The 21,833-nt window shown below is 43.9% G+C and overlaps 1 protein-coding gene across 1 annotated transcript in view; it reads right to left on the reverse strand.

The window, feature by feature from the left end:
* LOC117829359 (sodium channel protein type 2 subunit alpha-like) overlaps nucleotides 1-12,744 on the reverse strand; it is a 90,316-nt gene extending 77,572 nt beyond the window's left edge. The window contains exons 1-7 of the mRNA XM_034706992.1: nucleotides 12,599-12,744; nucleotides 10,485-10,626; nucleotides 9,129-9,326; nucleotides 8,727-8,909; nucleotides 8,383-8,640; nucleotides 8,127-8,252; nucleotides 950-1,070 (exon numbers count right to left, since the gene is read on the reverse strand). Of these exons, the coding sequence (XP_034562883.1) occupies nucleotides 950-1,070; nucleotides 8,127-8,252; nucleotides 8,383-8,640; nucleotides 8,727-8,909; nucleotides 9,129-9,326; nucleotides 10,485-10,626; nucleotides 12,599-12,744 (1,174 nt within the window). The remainder of the gene's footprint in view (nucleotides 1-949; nucleotides 1,071-8,126; nucleotides 8,253-8,382; nucleotides 8,641-8,726; nucleotides 8,910-9,128; nucleotides 9,327-10,484; nucleotides 10,627-12,598) is intronic.
* Nucleotides 12,745-21,833: the final 9,089 nt, after the last annotated feature.

Consider the following 21,833-nt stretch of genomic DNA (forward strand, 5'->3'; position numbering starts at 1 on the left):
TGTTCTGTAAGAGCAGCGAGTGCCGAGGGGAGAGACAGTGACTCAGCAGATCTTACACGCACGCACACACACACACACACGCACACACACGCACACACACACAACACATAATACACACATTTGTGCTGATTTGGATATGAACCCAAAAATTTAATACATGAATATCACCAAACACACACACACTTGCACACTTGGTTTCGTGGTTAATGAAGGAAACTCTCTCTCTCTCTCTCTCTCTCTCTCTCTCTCTCTCTCTCCCTCTCCCTCTCTCTCTCTCTCTCTCTCTCTCTCTCTCTCTCCCTCTCTCTCTCTCTCTCTCTCTCTCTCTCTCTCTCTCTCTCTCTCTCTCTCTCTCCCTCTCTCTCTCTCTCTCTCTCTCTCTCTCTCTCTTTCTGACTCTCTGGCACAGAATCAGTGATACCCGGGGTTGGCTGGGCCAGCGACACACACTCACACTCACACTCACACTCACACTCACACAGATACAAACTCAGACATGGTTGCACAATTCCATTTCAGAACACACACGTGCACATGGACCAAAATATGCACACACACTCGAACACAAAGGAGCGTTAAGAGACTCACTTGCATGCAAAATTCGGACACATTCATGGTTACACAAACAAACACACTCACACACTCTGAAAAGCACAAACACAAAAAAATAATCTGCCAACTTTTCTTTAAAGTTGGTGACGTCTGTATGAGTGTGAGTCACTTTTTTCCCTCTTCCTCTCTCTTGGGTCTTCCTCACCTTGTTGGGAATCTAGTTTGCGTAACCACCTGCTCACTATACATCATCGCAGGAGTAGGAACACTCTCACTTCAACATCCGTTTTGGTGACTGGCTGTTGATTTTGCACCTGATGTCCCTGAACTCACCGTACGCACACTCTGTGTATATCCCTGAATTAGAAGCTTAAATGCTGCCTGCGTTGTTCCTCACCTTCCATGGCGTCGGTGAGGTAGCTGGCGGCACTGAGCGCTCTCCCCCTCCGCTCCGAGTCCTGCGTGGACGAAGGACGAGGGAGCAGCATGGTGCTGAGCTCGGTGGTGGACGTGGGGACCTGAGACGGAAACAAGAGAACGAGGAGGTCAGTGATTTTATCTGCTCTTCACATTGTTTTAAATAAAGTTTTGAATGTGCAGAAATGATCCCAGCAGCCCCGCCCCCCTCCCCCCTCGGGGAGTTCAGGACCCCCCTCAGAGACAAACCTGCCTGAACCTTAATTTGCTCAGGTGTGATTACATAACACTTCCTGGTAACTGTTCCCCCAATGAGATGTGACGCATGGGCTTGAAGGTCGCCGCCCACTAGACGACGCCTACATCCTGTCTGTGTGCCAGGCAGGGAAGCACCAGGGAAACACACACACACACACACACACACACACACACACACACACACACACACACACCTACACACACACACACTCAGAGACGCTCTAACAGCAGTCACCGAGCACTGATCTAGCTTCTGTGGATTGTCATGGTAACATGTTCATAGAAGCCCCCCTCCTCTTCCTCCCACTCCTCTCTCCATCAGAGGAGCAGCAGGACGACAGGTCCGAGCTCCACATGGACTTAAAGTCGACACAGGAAACTACACGCTGAACTCGGGGCAGCTCATTTCTTCACATGTGGATGTAGGAGTTTCTTTTGTAAAAAGTGTGAAGCAGTAAGAATCTCAAACTCAGAACAAACACGAGAAGAATGCGTCACAAATAAAGTACAGATCAATACCTCACGTCCTGGTTTATGATTCAAAATGTGTCCGACTCTTTATAAAAAGGGACAAGCTCAGATTTAGAAAAATGAAGCCAAAGCAGGAGTCCTAAATACTGCAGTTCCTCCAGTGTCCACTAGAGTGTGTCTCCTGCAGTTCCTCCAGTGTCCACTAGAGTGTGTCTCCTGCAGTTCCTCCAGTGTCCACTAGAGGCTGTCTCCTGCAGTGAGTCAGTCCCCATAGAGCCCCATGTTAAATGTTACAGCAGAAATAAACGTGTTTACAGACTGGTACAAAAACTGTTTGGGTTTTTACAGCTCATTTCTCTCTTCACAGATCAAAGAAGAACAGAATGTAATGGAACAGATCAAAGAAGAATGGAATGGAACAGATCAAAGAAGAACAGAATGTAATGGAACAGATCAAAGAAGAAAGGAATGGAACAGATCAAAGAAGAACAGAATGTAATGGAACAGATCAAAGAAGAATGGAACGGAACAGATCAAAGAAGAATAGAAAGGAATGGAACACATAAAAAGAAGAATAGAACGGAACAGATCAAAGAAGAATACAATGGAACAGATCAAAGAAGAATAGAATGGAACAGATCAAAGAAGAATAGAACAGAACAGATCAAAGAAGAATACAATGGAACAGATCAAAGAAGAATACAATGGAATGGAACAGATCAAAGAAGAAGAGAATAGAACGGAACAGATCAAAGGAGAATAGAATGGAATGGAACAGATCAAAGAAGAATAGAATAGAATGGAACAGATCAAAGAAGAATAGAATGGAACAGATCAAAGGAGAATAGAATGGAATGGAACAGATCAAAGAAGAATAGAATGGAACAGATCAAAGGAGAATAGAATAGAACGGAACAGATCAAAGAAGAATAAAATGGAATGGAACAGATCAAAGAAGAATAAAATGGAATGGAACAGATCAAAGGAGAATAGAATGGAATGGAACAGATCAAAGAAGAATAGAATGGAACAGATCAAAGGAGAATAGAATAGAACGGAACAGATCAAAGAAGAATACAATGGAATGGAACAGATCAAAGAAGAATAAAATGGAACAGATCAAAGCAGAATAGAACAGAATACCTCTGATATCAAAGTAACGATTCTCACATAATTAGGCTTAATAAGGGGCGTGGTTAAGGCCTCAACTTAACGTCCATGCCCCAACTGAAAGTTAAGTTGAGTCATCATTTCCAATATGGCGACCGTTATCATTGAAACCAATGGGTGATGTCACTGAGACCACGCCCATGTTTTATTCAGCCAATGGATAACTTCACGTGTGCCAACCCCTTCCTCCTCTTTAGCTCCACCCTCTCACCCAGATGTGGTCACCTCTGGCTCCAGAGAACCAACATGGCGGTGACCAAATGATGAACTTGAGGTTTCCTGTATGTAGCAGAGAGACCGCTGGATGGGTACGACTTTCATTCTTATGGTTTACGCTTCATCGTCATGAAATCCTCTCCACTCTGACAGCTGATTTGGTTCAAACAGGAATATGACGAACATCCTCTGAGGGTGAAACTTTACATTTAATGACTGTTTCATGACTTCTTCTCTACTTTTGCACTACATGTCCCTCTTCTTCTTCTTCTTATATAAGTGTAGCTAACAGGGCAGGTTGTCAGCAGGTGTAGGTGCCTGAACACCTCCAGGCATGGAGCTGCTGTGTTTGTCCTCACCGTACTCTAACCTGGTGCCTGATGGGAAAAAAAAAGACGACTGCAAACAAGTATGAAAATAAATGAAATCCCTCGTGACATAAAACCGTCTGCCTCTCGGCTGCTGGTTCTCACAGAGCTCCTCTGTACATGTGGAGAAAATACTAAGACCAACATCTCTACCTGCAGCACGGTGTGGAAGCTGAACAGACAAGGTGACGCCCTGATACCTGACTTTCAGGGCGGATTGATCCGTCCAGAATAATCTCTGCTTTTCTTCTTCTTTTATTTTGATACAACAGGAAGTTTAAAATAACGCAGCTCTGTTTAAATCTATTCTCTGTTCCACTTTGAGTCCAGCTTTGTGAGTCTGACTCCACAGAAGATCTTTTTACAAACCCTTAATGGGATCCTGATCAATAATCATAGCAGTGATCCGATTAGGGGACGATCCTGGACTGCTGACATGTTGTCTGCAGTGCTCTGCCAGGTCGGTCCAGTAAACATTCAGACTTGTAAAGGGATGCTCCATAAATTAGTCTGATGTAACAAGGATCATTTTATCTGATCAAAACAACAACAGAGAAAAGTTGTTTTATTTCAGCATTCACAAGCGTACACACGTGATCCACCGTGAGAGAAGAGCAAGCACAGCTGCTACAAGCTGACCAGAGTGAAGATGGCGTCACCGGTGTGGATGTTTTCACTGTTTTAGAGGAGAACACGATTACAAGTTACCAAACGTGCTGCAAGTATTCAGAGAGGAAGAAGAAAGTCCTCCAGGACCAACAGAACAAAAGCATAAACTTTATCAAAAATGGACGTAGTACCCGTGACATCACCCCTCTGTTCCTGAAGCTGATCTTTGTTGGGTGCCATATTGGAAATGCTGAACTTAACCTAACTTCTGTGGAGCTAGTGTGAGGTAAAGAGGCGGGGCTTTAGCCTCCTCGCTAACAGCTAAAGTGTTCCCGCCTGTCAATCAAGTCAGCCACGCCCTTATTTGGGCAAAACTCATAAGTTTAATATCTTCAAAAATAATGAGTTATAAAAGCACGAGCAGCAGCCCGGAAATACAACCCGGTTCATGTTGGTTGAAAAGAGGTATACTGTATGTGGTTTCTGGTGTTTCTGCAGCGAGCCTCTAGTGGACGCTCCATGAACTGCAGTTTTTAACACTTCTGCATGGGCTTCATATTTTAAGAGCAGAGGTTGCCGCTTGAACAAAACCTGCGTCTCCTGTCAGGGCCAGATTTTGGAGAACATCCGGCCCTCGAAGCTGCAACCAGAGTGCGTGTTTCTGTGTGAGTGTTAAAATGTGATGCACAAAACCCCTTAGAGAAAATGCACAACACACACACACACACACACACACACACACACACACACACACACACACACACACACACACACAGAGGTTTCTCTGGGTTTCTGTGTGTGTTCAGTCACTGAGTCATGCAGTGTGAGTGTGATCTGATTATCATATCTGCTGCTTGTTTCTAAAAGGACATAACACAGGACATGAGTGTGTTGTGTGTTTCCAGGCGCACAGCTGAAGTTACTGGATGTTAACATCTTTGGTGCAAAATACTGACGAATGATGAGATATGAAGACAGAGGCAGTCTGAGGGTCGGATTAACTGAAGGACTGCGTGGCTTTTGCATGTATTAAACCAGGGGTTCTCAGACTCTTTGGAGCCAGGGACCCCTTACAGGTGAGAAACTTGTCCAAGGACCCCCTCATAATTGTAACACAGATTAAACACATTAGTGATGTCATGATCTAAAGCTGCGGCTCTGAGAGTCGATGCTTTATAGTGAATCAGAAGAGCCGGCTCACATCCAGAGAGAGCCGGCTCCCAGTTAGTTCCTGTCCCTGCTTAGCTCTCTCAGTGCTCAGCCCCAGCTCTGCTCACAGCAGAACTTTGTTTTGATTGGTCGGCATGGCGGCCATGCGGCCAATCACATGTGAGGATATAGGATCCAGGTGATGGAGGGGAGGCTGTGTATCGTGGCTTCATCTGTTCCTCCTGAGAGGGTTAGGGTTAGGGTTCTTCTCAAAGACCGGGCAAATACTCACTGAGGAGAAACCGGATCAGACCATCCAAGCTGAGGACATTAATAATGTTTGCTTGAGTTTGGTTCTGGTTCTGTTAACTTGGTTCTGGTTCTGGTTCTGGTTCAGTTCTGGTTTGGTTCTGGTTTGGTTCTGGTTTGGTTCTGGTTTGGTTCTGGTTCGATTCTGGTTCAATTCATGTTCGGTTTGATTCTGGTTCGGTTCTGGTTCGGTTCTGGATCGCTTCTGGTTCGATTCAGGTTTGGTTCTGGTTCGGTTCTGGTTCGGTTCTGGATCGGTTCTGGTTCGGTTCTGGTTCGGTTCTGGTTCGGTTCTGGATCGGTTCTGGTTCGGTTCTGGTTCGGTTCTGGATCGGTTCTGGTTCGGTTCAGGTTCGGTTCTGGATCAGTTCTGGTTCGGTTCTGGATCGGTTCTGGTTCGGTTCTGGTTCGGTTCTGGTTCGATTCTGGTTCGGTTCTGGTTCGGTTCTGGTTCGGCTCTGGTTTGGTTCAGGTTCGGCTCTGGTTTCGTTTTAGTTCGATTCTGGTTCTGTTTGCTTGAGTTTCGTTCTGGTTCTGGTTCTAACCCTAACCCTAACCCTAACCCTAACCCTAATCCTAACCCTAACCCTAATCCTAACCCTAATCCTAACCCTAACCCTAATCCTAACCCTAACCCTAACCCTAATCCTAACCCTAACCCTAACCCTAACCCTAATCCTAACCCTAACCCTAACCCTAACCCTAACCCTAACCCTAATCCTAACCCTAACCCTAACCCTAACCCTAACCCTAACCCTAATCCTAACCCTAATCCTAACCCTAACCCTAACCCTAACCCTAATCCTAACCCTAACCCTAACCCTAACCCTAACCCTAACCCTAACCCTAATCCTAACCCTAACCCTAACCCTAACCCTAATCCTAACCCTAACCCTAACCCTAACCCTAATCCTAACCCTAACCCTAACCCTAACCCTAATCCTAACCCTAACCCTAACCCTAACCCTAACCCTAATCCTAACCCTAACCCTAACCCTAACCCTAATCCTAACCCTAACCCTAACCCTAACCCTAACCCTAATCCTAACCCTAACCCTAATCCTAACCCTTACTCTAACCCTAACCCTAACCCTAACCCTAACCCTAATCCTAACCCTAACCCTAACCCTAACCCTAACCCTAATCCTAACCCTAACCCTAATCCTAACCCTAATCCTAACCCTAACCCTAATCCTAACCCTAACCCTAACCCTAATCCTAACCCTAACCCTAACCCTAACCCTAACCCTAACCCTAACCCTAACCCTAATCCTAACCCTAACCCTAACCCTAACCCTAATCCTAACCCTAACCCTAACCCTAACCCTAACCCTAATCCTAACCCTAACCCTAACCCTAATCCTAACCCTAACCCTAACCCTAACCCTAACCCTAATCCTAACCCTAACCCTAATCCTAACCCTTACTCTAACCCTAACCCTAACCCTAACCCTAACCCTAATCCTAACCCTAACCCTAACCCTAACCCTAACCCTAATCCTAATCCTAACCCTAACCCTAACCCTAATCCTAACTCTACGCTCCCAACATGCAGGCCTGCTCATCCTACCTGAAGTCTCTAAAAGTAGTATGGGAGGTAGAGCCTTCAGTTATCAGGCCCCTCTCCTTTGGAATCATCTACCAGTCAGGGTCCGGGAGGCAGACCCCCTCTCTACTTTTAAGAGTAGGCTTCAAACTTTCCTTTTTGATAAAGCTTATAGTTAGAGCTGGATCAGGCTTGGACCAGCTCTTAGTTATGCTGCTATAGGCTTAGACTGACACACTGGGATCCTCTTCTATGAACACGTGAGCGACAGAAATCGCTCGGCTGGAGTTTGAGACAGAGCAGACAGCAGAGGAAAGTCATACTCAATATTTGATGTAGCAGCAACCTGTCCCTGGTGGATCCACAGCAGCTGATTCCTCTGAGCTGTGATTGACTGACATCAAAGATCTACTGATATGGACTGGAATATTGATCCGTGTTGACCACAGACTGCATAAAATGATGGAGGGTGTTGAAGCAGATGCACAGTGAAGCTGAAACTTTTGGAGCTCCCCCTACTGGCTGGCTGTGGTATGAGTGAATAAGTCCACCTCCCCCATGTTAACAGATGGAACATGACAAACTCACCCAGACAAACAAATCAGATTTGGATATACGACCAATTCTGAATTAAAGTGACTCAGCTGTGTTGTCTCAGTGTGTGTGTGTGTGTGTGTGTGTGTGTGTGTGTGTGTGTGTGTGTGTGTGTGTGTGTGTGTGTGTGTGTGTGTGAGCAGATATGGGGAATACCACAGCTCTGTTATCTGATATGGTTGATATGAGTGTGTGTGTGTGTGTGTGTGTGTGTGTGTGTGTGTGTGTGTGTGTGTGTGTGTGTGTGTGTGTGTGTGTGTGTGTGTGTGTGTGCGTGTATAGCCCATGATATCAGAGAGGAGTTATGCAAAGCGTTGATTCATAATTCACATGTCTGAGAGTTCGATGGCTGCAGACTCCACCATTGTTTCCACTGTGACACACACACGCACTCACAAACACACACACACACACACACACACACACACACACACACACACACACACACACACATACAGGGTACTCACACTCTCCTCCTTGACCTTCTCCATAGTGCACGCAGGCAGCTGCCCCTGTAGCGGCGGTGAGGAAACCCCGTTCTGATCCATGGCAACAAACAGCTTCCCGTTGACGTTTAGAGTCGGATAAAAAACCTGAAAACAAGACATGAAAATGAGTTTGGGGCAGAGATCAGAGTTTTAAAAGTTGTATAATTTGGCTTAATTTAATCCCAAATATTCCCTCATATCTGAACAGGCTGAGTCTCTTAGTTTCTCGGCTCACCTGGGAGTTCCGGCTGGCGGTGCTGTAGGTGCTCAGCCGTCGTTTGGGCCAAGGGTGGGGCAGGATGCCGCTGAAAGTCCCCCCACTGTACGTCCGACCCCCGACCCCCTCCACCACGTCACCCGGCACGCTGTACTCGTCGTCCGCCATCTCCCCCTCCGATCCCCGGCTCCTCAGACGGAAGTTAAAGATGGAGGAGACCTGACTGCTCCGCCGCGTCCTGGTGGAGAAGGAGCGGCCGAGGAGTGGGTGGAGCGGCTGGAGGAGGATGTTAAATAAACGAGGTTTCAGTTAGAGGTGTGACTTTGCTATAATTTTTAATGTCTAGATGTTTGTTCTTTTACCTTCCCGCCCTCCGTCAGGTCCACCTGCAGCAGTTTCTCCTCTGATAGGTTACCCTCCACATCAGCCACTCCCATCAGTGCTTGGCTCCGCCTCCTCTCCTCCATGACGTCCAATGGTAGAGCGAATGGAGAGAGTTCTGGTGACATTATCGAGTCTGAGTCCAGAAGTTTTTGAGCAGCCGCCTAATGGACAAGATACATTGGTTAATAGAACATCTGGAGGGGAAATGATTCATTCACTTTCAATTTCAGCCTCTAATTCAACATCAATGTTAAAAACCTACAGAGGATGAACCCGACAGAAAAAAAGATATCAGATGTTTACTCTCGTTAGTTTTATCTGATCACATGTTGACCTCCACCTGCCTGAGCTTCAGAACAAGGTAAGCTAAGTCTGTGTACCTGCTGCTCCCTCTTCAGCCTCTCCATGGCCACCTGAAACTCTCGCTCCTTCTGACACGCCTCTGCGATGGTCGCCTGGTTCTGCTCTTCGTACGCCATTGCAACCACAGCCAGGATCAAGTTCACCAGGTAGAAGGAGCCCAGGAAGATCACCACCACGAAGAACACCATGTAGGTCTTACCGGCCGATCGCAGCGTCTGCAGACACATAAAATATGTGGTTTAAGGCAGGGAGAGCACACCTTCCTTCTCTTTCAGTGCATACATGAAAATCCAAGTTGCAGTTAGTTATTTTTTGTGGTATGGCTGTTTTCTGGGAGCTCCCTGCCCTTCCATGTGCCTGCGTGGAATGCCAAGGCCTGAGGTGGGGAGAGCACACATCCCCCATCTTTCCTTTTCATACATGAAAATCTAAGTTGCAGTAAGTTGTGGCGGTTTGGTTCTGTTCTTGGAGCACCCTTCCCTTCTATGTGTCACATGGAAGTCTGAAGCGGGGAGAGCACACCTTCACTCTCTTTCAAGTGGATACATGAAAATCTAAGTTGCAGTTAGTTTTATTTTTGTGGTATGGCTATCTTCTGGGTACTCCCTGCCCTTCTATGTGCCTACGTGGAATTCCAAAGCCGGAGGTTGGAAGAGCACACCTCCCCTTTCTTCCATTTGCATACATGGAAAACTAGGTTGAAGTAACTTATTTATGGAAGTATGGCTCTGTTCTGGGAGCTACCTGCCCTTCAATGCCTGTGTGGAAGCCTGAGGCGGGGAGAGCACACCTTCATCCTCTTTTTTTGTGCATACATGAAAAACTAAGTTGCAGTCAATTATTTTTTGCGGTATGGCTCTGTTCTAGGAGCTCCCTGCCCTTCTATGTGCCTACCTGGAAGTCTGAGGTGGGGAGAGCACACCTTCGCCCCTTTTTCCTTTGCAAAAATGAAAAACTAAGTTGTAGTAAGTTATGGCTGTTTGGTTCTGTTCTGGGAGCTCCCTGCCCTTCCATGCGCCTACGTGGAATGCCAAGGCCTGTGGTGGGGAGAGCACACCTCTCCTCTCTATCATGTGCATACATGAAAATCTAAGTTGCAGTTAGTTATTTTTGGCGGTATGGCTATCTTCTGGGAGCTCCCTGCCTTCTATGTGCCTACGTGGAATGCCAGAGCCAGAGGTGGGGAGAGCACACCTTCCCCCTCTTTCATGTGCATAAATGAAAATCTAAGTTGCAGGGAGAGCAGCAGCAAAGGACCCCAGGGTACAGAACAGAGCGAGCATCAGTGAAGGTACATCTGACACAGATATAAAATCAGACACAGCAGAAAGGAGGAGCTGGGGTGGAGGAGGGGAAGAGGTTTTCAGGGGTACCTGGTGGTAGAGGTTTTCCCAGTAGTCTTGTGTCATCAGGCGGAACAGGGACAGGAAGGCCCACCCGAAGGTGTCGAAGCTGGTGTAGCCGTAGTTTGGGTTCCTCCCTGCCTTCAGACAGTCGAATCCATCCGGACATTTTCTGCAACACAAACACACAAAGCTGCCGTCACAACATGAAACATCCGTGACTCTGCGGTGTGAAGGACTCAGATTCTGAGGACACACACCGGCTCATTAGGTATTCAGAGGTGGGTGTTATGTAACTATAACTACACTTCTTCTTACATCTGTGATTTGGAAATGTAACACCACAGGTCTGAGGAGAAAGTGGGCGTAGGAACATTCTGAGAGCTGAGACATTTCAATCAAGCATTTCCCCCGACTCCCTCCCTCCTGACACAAACACCGGCTCTGTTTCCCCACCGCTGTTTACGACTGAGAGGCCTGTTACCGCCGGGCGACCGGGACCCGCCCACACGTGTCACCGTGGAGACGGAACATGTAACGGAGGGACGGCATTCATCATAATTGATATTCCACATTCATATCCCATCACATCCATCGCCGCCCACACGGTCACATCTGATCCTGCTGAAACACAGCAGCTCTGTGCGGTCAGCGGACGGTTACAGCTGATTCTGCACACACACACACACACACACATGCACGCACGCACACACTCTGCAACCAGACTCACACAGCGTCATTATAATACATCATCCTGTTGCTTGGAAGATGTTAAAGGTGACATATCATGCAGAATGGACTTTTTAATGGTTCTCTCCCTGAAATCTGTGTCCCTGTCTACAAACCCCCTGAACAGTCAAAGACTCCATTCTGCCCCTGTTCTGATTTCTCCACCTTTCTGTAAATGTGTGCTGAAACCAGCCGTTTCAGTTTTCAGTGTTTTTCATACGTCACAACGCCATCCGGTCTGTAACAGGAAGTCAGAGCTCGGAGCTTGTTCAGCCCATAGACTGTATAAAATACAACTCAACCCCTCCTCCGTTTTTCATTCCCTGCACACATGTGTGCTAACAAGGAGCTTAGGAGGGAGGCATGCTAGTTGTAGGCTGTCTTAATAAACACAAAGGTCGCTTTGACTCCCCACGTCTGCAGATTTGAAGATCTAGTGGATGATTTTTATTTATCATGGAAAAGTGCTAGCGCTAGTTAGCATAGCCACATAGCTACATGTTGGTAGCCTTGTACCAAGACACACGTCGACATGCTGACAAATAAAACAACAAGAAACACTAAATCTGTGACCAATGGTTCAGAAAGGTCCTGCTGCAGGCGCCTCTCCGTCAGGATCAGATTCTGGATCAGATTCAGAGGGTTGAAGTAACGCGGGTCTGTGAGCAGCCGTGTATATTCAGCCAACATGTAAACATTAGATCAACGTGCTGGACAGCTGAGGCCACACCCACTTCTTCCTGAGGGGGCGTGGTCAGAGAGCTCATTCTCATTTAAAGGCACAGACACAGAAAACAGCCTGTTCTGAGCAGGGCTGAAGAAGAGGGGTTTACAGGCAGACCAGAATCTGATTTCAAAGTGTTTTTATGAGCATAAACTTCAAAGACATGTTTTGGGGACCTCTTAGACCAATATATGTTGATGAAGAAGAGCAGAATATGTCTCCTTTACATCAGGATTAAGGATCATTTACGACCTGAGGAACTGTGACTTGTCATTTGAGCTGAATTAAGGGTTGAAGAAGATCACTTAAACATTCAGCATTGAAAGCTTTCAAATTTAAAGGTTTCCAGAGAAAATCAAATTCATGAATTTACACACAGTGTTGAATTCCTGAAGGACGGAGACCCCCGAGTCTCTTCTGAGCAGCACAAAAAGAGGTTTGTTATTCCATTAAACTTTAATTTAACCAGGAAGTCCCTGAGAGTCCACTCTTCTGGTGGATGTTAACTTTTAGCTCACAGAGATGTTTCACAAAGTGTTGGAGCAGAAACCTGGAGCCTCTGAGCGAGGTGGAGGAGTTTGCGGTGCTGGAGGAAGAGTTTGACATTCACAGAATCACGAACAGCGAAGCTTGAACAAACCTCTGGTCGAACAAAAGCTCTGACTCACAGATGAGCTGCGGGCTGACTCACAGAGGTTTCCGCTGTGCAGACGCTATCTGGGGATTCAAACCGGCAACTTTAGCCCACTGCGCTGACCCGTCCCGGCTGGCACCGCCCCCGCTGGGCCGCCGCTCACAGCTGGGGAGGTTTTGAAACAGCGTGTGTCTCTGAATCATCCTGTTTATGCCTGTATTTATTATCACATTACTACTCAACATTTGGTGGGAACAGTAATTCATTAATTACACAGGAAAATTAAATATGTACTTATATAAGGTTCACACAATACAGCTGTGTGACAGAGACTGAGTGAAACATGTGGGAGGAAGTCACTTTAAGCTCTGAAAATACTATTAAATCCCTAAAAGCTGATTCCAACTCACTGAGGAAGGATCTGTTGACAAACAAATGAAGAACTCTAAAATTATTATTTAGTTTGTGAGGTCTGCTGCTGGTGCTGACTTTGTATTTCAGGATGTTGTCACATACACAGAATAATTATTTGATTATTAACCAAGTATTTATTTATTTTCTCTTTTATAATAATAATAATAATAATAATAATAATAATAATAATAATAATAATAAAAAACAATGATAATAATAATAATAATAATAATAATAATAATAATAATAATAATAATAATAATATTATAAATAATAAAAAACAATGATAAGAATAATGATAATGATAATAAAAATAATAATAATAATAGTAATAATAATAATAAAAAACAATAATAATAATAATAATAATAATAATAACAATAATATTATAAATAATAAAAAACAATGATAAGAATAATGATAATGATAATAAAAATAATAATAATAATAATAATAATAATAATAATAATAATAATAATAATAATAATAATTATTATTATTATTATTATTATTATTATTATTTCTTACATTTTTTTAATTATTATTTTTATTATAATATAAGGGCTATTTCTAAAATTATTTTATATTAAGGATGTAATTTAAACCAACAAATAGCACATTAATTCTTGAAATTACATCCCCATCTGTGCTTTAAACCTCCCCTTATTCCACCTTTTATAAACCATTTTTAATTTGACTTTTTTTAAACCCTCCTGTTATGTTGCGGGTCAAATTGACCCCTTTTTAAAGTCTATTTTAGGTAATATATGACTTCCAAACCAGCTAAATGCAGCATGAAAATCTAGGCAGCATGTGACAGAAGAGGAGTCATGTTAATTTATCAACATCACTTCATAAAAATAAAAGAAATACAAATTTGAAATAAAATAAACAAAAATCTGTGTCATGTAAAACTATTGTATTTAAATTTAGAGCTTTCTAATGTGCATTAAAAAAGTTTTAACATTAATTTGAATGTAAAGTTAGTGAGTTATCCTCATTGAACCAGGATCTGAGAGAATTAAAGAACACCAACGGACCAAATCTTGATTTAAATGGTTAGTAATGGAGGTAAACATTAGATTTAAAAAAATCAGTATTGGGATTTTTTGGGGTTCTGACACTTTTGGATAAGTAAACATGCCCCGGGGTCAAATTGACCCAGGAACATTATTGCTGTTCCACAGAAACGAACATAAAAGGAGGGTTAACTGCCATCAGCTTATTAACATTCGTGGGGTGGACATGGAGGTGGTGCCTGGACAACAAGTTGGACTGGTCCCTTAACACAGATGCACTCTACAAGAAGAGGCAGAGCTGCCTCATTTTCTGAAGGAGGCTCAGATCCTTAAACATCTGCAGAAAGATGCTGCAGATGTTTTATCAGTCTGTGGTGGCAGGTGTGTTCTTCTATGCTGCAGTATAAAACACAAGGATGCGAGGCGACTGGACAAACCAGTGAAAAGAGCTGGCACTGTGATTGGAACCAGGTTGGACTCACTGAGAGCTGTGGTGGAGAGATGCACACAGAAGAAGCTCGAGGCCATTCTAAATTACACAGATCATCCACTTCACAACTTCTTTGTGGAGCAGAGAAACAGCAGCAGTGGACGGATCATCTCTCTGCACTGCAGGACTGAGAGATACAGAAAACCATTCATCCCTGCAGACATTAGGCTTCACAACTTTCTAACCAATGGGAGACGAGCTGACAGACACCTGAATTTCCCTTAGGGATTAATAAAGTACATTCTATTCTATTCTATTCTATTCTATAAGCCATTGACACTGTACATGTGTATTACTCTTCCTCTGTATGTCAGAACAAACATGTCCCTTTAACTCTCCCCTGTCTCTGACCTAACAGCAAAGCTCGATGCTGTTTTCATACCACGCAGCAGAAAAGCAGCACTAAATAGGAATCTGCTATCAAACAGCTCAGTCTTTGACCTTTGAAGCATTCAGCTGGAACAGTCAATTTCATGCTGTTTAAATCACAAACTAACAGGATTTGTATCCAGTTTAAAAAAAACACATCACTTGCTTGTGTCGCTGCAAAAGCAATCATCGTCAGACTGCTAACCTGCACAGGAGCTGATGCAAATTCTGAAGTAAAATACTAAGTATTAAAATCTGTTACTGCTTTGGTAGAAGCACGGGACTACGGGGAAGAGGATCGATCATCTAATGCAACATTAAAGCAGCAACGATCAATTTTAATGCAATAAAAACATCCAAACTTATCCAAACTACTGCACCTCTTATCCAAACAACTGCACCTCTTATCCAAACTACTGCACCTCTTATCCAAACTACTGCACCTCTTATCCAAACAACTGCACCTCTTATCCCAACAACTGCACCTCTTATCCAAACTACTGCACCTCTTACCCAAACAACTGCACCTCTTACCCAAACAACTGCACCTCTTACCCAAACAACTGCACCTCTTACCCAAACAACTGCACCTCTTACCCAAACAACTGCACCTCTTATCCAAACTACTGCACCTCTTATCCAAACTACTGCACCTCTTATCCAAACTACTGCACCTCTTATCCAAACAACTGCACCTCTTATCCAAACTACTGCACCTCTTATCCAAACTACTGCACCTCTTATCCAAACTACTGCACCTCTTATCCAAACAACTGCACCTCTAATCCAAACAACTGCACCTCTAATCCAAACAACTGCACCTCTAATCCAAACTACTGCACCTCTTACCCAAACAACTGCACCTCTTACCCAAACAACTGCACCTCTTATCCAAACTACTGCACCTCTTATCCAAACTACTGCACCTCTTATCCAAACTACTGCACCTCTTATCCAAACAACTGCACCTCTTATCCAAACAACTGCACCTCTTATCCAAACTACTGCACCTCTTATCCAAACTACTGCACCTCTTATCCAAACTACTGAACCTCTAATCCAAACAACTGCACCTCTTATCCAAACTACTGCACCTCTTATCCAAACTACTGCACCTCTTATCCAAACAACTGCACCTCTTATCCAAACAACTGCACCTCTAATCCAAACAACTGCACCTCTAATCCAAACAACTGCACCTCTAATCCAAACTACTGCACCTCTTAACTGCACCTCTTATCCAAACTACTGCACCTCTTATCCAAACTACTGCACCTCTTATCCAAACTACTGCACCTCTTATCCAAACTGGACCTCTTATCCAAACTACTGCACCTCTTATCCAAAGTACTGCACCTCTTATCCAAACAACTGCACCTCTTATCCAAACAACAACTGCACCTCTAATCTAAACTACTGCACCTCTTATCCAAACAACTGCACCTCTAATCCAAACTACTGCACCTCTTATCCAAACAACTGCACCTCTAATCCAAACTACTGCACCTCTTAACTGCACCTCTAATCCAAACTACTGCACCTCTTATCCAAACTACTGCACCTCTTATCCAAACTACTGCACCTCTTATCCAAACTGGACCTCTTATCCAAACTACTGCACCTCTTATCCAAAGTACTGCACCTCTTATCCAAACAACTGCACCTCTTATCCAAACAACTGCACCTCTTATCCAAACTACTGCACCTCTAATCCAAACTACTGCACCTCTTATCTAAACTACTGCACCTCTTATCCAAACAACTGCACCTCTTATCCAAGCTTCTGCACCTCTTATCCAAACTACTGCACCTCTTATCCAAACTACTGCACCTCTTATCCAAACTACTGCACCTCTTATCCAAACTACTGCACCTCTTATCCAAACAACTGCACCTCTTATCCAAACTACTGCACCTCTTATCTAAACTACTGCACCTCTTATCCAAACAACTGCACCTCTTATCCAAGCTTCTGCACCTCTTATCCAAACTACTGCACCTCTTATCCAAACTACTGCACCTCTTATCCAAACAACTGCACCTCTTATCCAAACAACTGCACCTCTTATCCAAACTGCACCTCTTATCCAAACAACTGCACCTCTTATCCAAACTACTGCACCTCTTATCCAAACAACTGCACCTCTTATCCAAACAACTGCACCTCTTATCCAAACAACTGCACCTCTTATCCAAACAACTGCACCTCTTATCCAAACAACTGCACCTCTTCTCCAAACAACTGCACCTCTTATCCAAACAACTGCACCTCTTATCCAAACTACTGCACCTCTTATCCAAACTACTGCACCTCTTATCCAAACAACTGCACCTCTTATCCAAACAACTGCACCTCTTATCCAAACTACTGCACCTCTTATCCAAACTACTGCACCTCTTATCCAAACTACTGCACCTCTTAATTGCACCTCTTATCCAAACTACTGCACCTCTAATCCAGCCATTACGGTAAAAGAGCCTGTTTGGTGTGAAGTGTGAGGAGATAATAAAAAGCTGCTTCTCTAAACACTTTGGTAACATCAATCAATGGAAACATAGTTTTGAATATTTCCTGGCACAGTTCTGTAATTAGAGTCTGATAACAACATTTGAAGGAGCTGCTGATACAAACATTACAGTAACAAACAATCGATGCTGATCCAATCACGAGGTGCACCGTGATGTGGACGTTACGGTAACAGCAGCAGCTATTACAGACATTACCGTACGGACCTAACACAACCCAACACACACCGAGGACAGACACTGATAACACACAGGGTGAGGTCATCACACACACACACACACACACACACACACACACACACCAATGAGTCATCTTGATGCCAGTTAGAGTGACACCAACTCTGAGCCAGGCCACTGCCTCTTACACACACACACACACACACACACGCTGAATATGATGTGTGTGTCGGTGTGTGTCGTTCGTCCAGCCATCTCGTGGCGAGTGAGTCAACATGGTGGCATGTGAGTGGAGAGAGTGGAAGTGAAGTGTGTGTGATGGGCTGACTGAGTGTGTGTTTGTGTGTTTGAGGGGCTCGAGGACCTAAAGGGAGTGTGTTTGAAAAAGCAGACATGTAAGTCTATGATTTGTGTGTGTGTGTGTGTGTGTGTGTGTGTGTGTGTGTGTGTGTGTGTGTGTGAGGTGTCGGAGTGTGAGAGCCGACAGTTATCTCTCACACACACCTCTGTCTGTGTTAATGGAGGGACGCCACTTCAGACCCCCTCTCTCACTAAAGGGGGCCCCTCAGCCCGGCACTTTACACACCTACATCACCGACACACACACACACACACATGCTTAAGACGACATTAACTCCTGTATGTGATTCCAAGCCTCACACACACTCACACACACACTCCTCAAACACTTAAACACACACACATTTGTCTTGCAGCTTGGCGACAGAGAGATCCAAACACTCGTGTCCCAAATTTAAGTTTCAGAATACCGCCTCGATGGGAACATATTTCAAAATAAGAGCGTGTAAAGTGTGTTATTTTTCAAATCCAAGAAATGTAAACATTTCAAGTTGCTGGTCTACCTTGTCTCTATTGTTAGTTTATTTCTACAGCTCTGTGTCTTCTGTCTTTTAAATACTGAGTTCAAATTCCACAAAACACTGTATCTGTGTAACTCAACATGACACATTATCACAAACAGAACCAGGCAGGGTAGATCAGCAGCTCCTGTGTTCCTGCAGAGCAAAGACAGGAAGTAAACCCTCCCATTAAAGAGGTTCATCCTGTGTTCAGAAAGGAGTCGCTGCTCTACCGCAACCTTAAAGAGTTAGTATTTGAACCATGCTCATTACTGCTGAGAGCAAACAGCTGATTCTATCCACACATCCAATCAGCACACAGTAAAACGTGCGTTCTATTGAAACTGCTCTGCCTGCCTTCTCTTCCTGCTTCACCTCCTCCACCTCAGCTCCTCTTCTCTGCTGTATCCTCACTGAAGCTCCGTTTGGGGTATTTGCTGCTGCTCTACCTGCCTTGGCTTTCTCATGTATGAGCATGAAACAGAGCGGAGATGTGCTCTCCCCGCCTCCAGCTTTGGCATCCTAAGCAGGCAAATTAATTATTTAGAGGAGAGTGTTCCTGACTGAAATACTATAAGTGCTTCATTTACACACGTCGATTTCAATATGACAGTTCAATTTATGTTGTTGTTTATTAATATCTTAAATTGTTTCATTTTTAAAAACAAGTATTTATTAAGAAGTATCCTTAAAAGGACGGGGTGGGTTGGTCTTCTTGTATATTTGCTGCTGCTCCTCCCGCTTTGGCTTTCTCTAGAATGCTCATGAAAGATAGTCAAGGTGTGCTCTCCCTGCCTCCAGCTTTGGCATTCCACCATAGACTGTATATTAAATGGAGACATCACCCATCTGTTTCTGAAGCGCTGTTTTGAGTCCAATCGGCGGCGGCGGCAGCCATATTGGAAATGTTGAACTCAGCCTAACTGCTGTCGAGCTAGTCTGACGTAAAGAGGCGGGGCTTTAAGCCTCCTAGCCTGTCAATCAAGTCAGCTTTGCCTCTCATTGGAAGACTGGTAATAATGCATGCAGATAATGAATCATTGTGAAGAGAGAGGTCCTGACTGAAACTTAAAATAAAAATCTGAGTCTGTCAGGGACGGAAACACGAGGACATACTTTAAGGATCGCAACACCCTCCCCTCATTTTCAAACAAGCCTCATTCATGGACAAAAACACGAGTCCACGTAAGACCTAATTATGAGATATGAAATGATTGAGATGATAGACTTTTTCTGCCTTTAAAGAAGAAATGTTAAGTTATTTAATGTTAAATCTGTGATTAAAAACAGGCGGAAATATTAAAGACTGTAGAGATGAACGTAAAGACAGATAAACACAGCGGGGATATTCTCAGAGGTATCCTGGGGATCTCTGTGAGTGTGTTCACTTCATGTTCCCCCTGCCATTCAGTTCTGTTCTCTATGACCTACACACACACACACACACACACACACACACACACACACACACACACACCTCTAATTATAACACTCAGGTAAACTCAAGTCCGGGAGAGGAAGAGAGTACTTAGCATCACTATAGCAACCGTATCACAGTGCTGGTTGCTGGGGGAGATTGTTTTGTGCCATCTCTGTTGGGAGGCGGAAGGACCGCGCGCTTGTGTGTGTGTGTGTGTGTGTGTGTGTGTGTGTGTGTGTGTGTGTGTGTGTGTGTGTGTGTGTGTGTGTGTGTGTGTGAACTTTCCATGTTACTCCCGACACCTCGTCCACACTCAGGACATGCTGAAGGTTCAAATATATTTACAGAAAAGCCCTACATAAGGCTTATCAATTATGATTTGTGATCCATCCATCCATCCATCCATCCATCCATCCATCCATCCATCCATCCATCCATCCATCCATCCATCCATTGGGTTGCGGAGGTAGCAGTCCAAGCTAATTGACCCAGACATCCCTCTCCCCAGCAACTTTCTAGCTCCTCCTGGGGAATCCTGAGGCGATCCCAGACCAGGCGGGAGATATAATCCCTCCACAGCGTTCTGGGTTTACCCCGGGGCCTTCTCCCAGTTGGGCGTGCCCAGAACACCTCTAAAGGGAGGCGTCCGGGAGGCATCCTTATCAGATTATTGTGATTATTATTACAACTAATAATGAAAATAATTAAAATAATACAACAACTAATAATAATAATTATTACAATAAAAACTAATAATAGCAATAATTATGATAATTATTATTATTTTATAATCATTATATAAACTGTTGTCTAGGTTCTGTACAAGTCAATAATTATCATTATATTAATTAACAAGTAATTAATACTACTACTTCTAATAATACAAGTAATAATGTTAAAAATAATGCTAATAATGCTAATAACAGTAATAATAATATTAATAAAAATTGTTATTATATAAACTTCTGTTGCCTAGCTGCTATACAAGTCTTATCAATTGTTTTCATTATTATTATTAGAATTGTTGTTAATAATTACAATTATTATTTTATCATTATTATTGTTTTTTTCTTTTTTATTAACATTATTGTTGTTATATTCTTCTGTTGTCTAGATGCTACACAATTCTTCTTCCTATTATTATTATTATTTGTTGTATTATTATAATTATTATTATTATTACATACACTTCTGTTGTCTAACCCAGTCATGTCAGTCCATCTCAATCTGAAGTCTGAGCCTCCCTGATCAATGTTTCAAACCTTAACAGAAGTAGAAAGTGAGAGAGAGACTTCCCATGAGGACAAACTCTGAACAGTTCAGTCTTTAAAGTGTGTGCAGAGCGACAATATGACCGACACAGCTCACCACACCTCACACAACCTTTAATCTGAGAGTCTAAGTTACTCATGGTCTCCACCAGCAGATCTCTGCAGACTCCAGATCTGCTCCATGTTTGGCTTCAGTTGGAAGGAAGCTGAGACCCGCCGGTCACCTTTCAGCGGAGTCAGTGCTGCAGACAGATGGTTACGAGACGTCTGCTGGAAGTTTTGAAGCAGCCTACATTAACGTGAGGTCGGCGTGCTGCTCTGAGTGTTTCTCAGAGAGGCGTTTGGAGAAAATCCTCTTGGCTGTGTTTCTGTTTAATGTCGTCTCAGTGACACAGCGGCGCCTGAAATAGACGCTGGACTACCGAGGAGGGTCGCTTCGCTGTTAGCATCACAGCACAGAGCGGGCTGGCTGTGAACCAGAGCTTTGATCACAGCCGAGTGCTAACTGTGTGTGTGTGTGTGTGTGTGTGTGTGTGTGTGTGGTCACATTAATAACAGAGCCGTCTCCGATGTGTTATCATTAGAACATCTAACTTATCCTGATTACCAAGCGCTTATAAGGACACACACACACACACTCTCACTCACACACACACACTCTCACACACACTCTCAGTCTGCTGATGAGTGTTCACACCAGCCTGATCCTGATAGACTCTCACAAAGTTACCAAGAAAAACATTCAT

The sequence above is a fragment of the Notolabrus celidotus genome, chromosome 17 (assembly GCF_009762535.1).
Source record: "Notolabrus celidotus isolate fNotCel1 chromosome 17, fNotCel1.pri, whole genome shotgun sequence".
Lineage (NCBI taxonomy): Eukaryota > Metazoa > Chordata > Actinopteri > Labriformes > Labridae > Notolabrus > Notolabrus celidotus.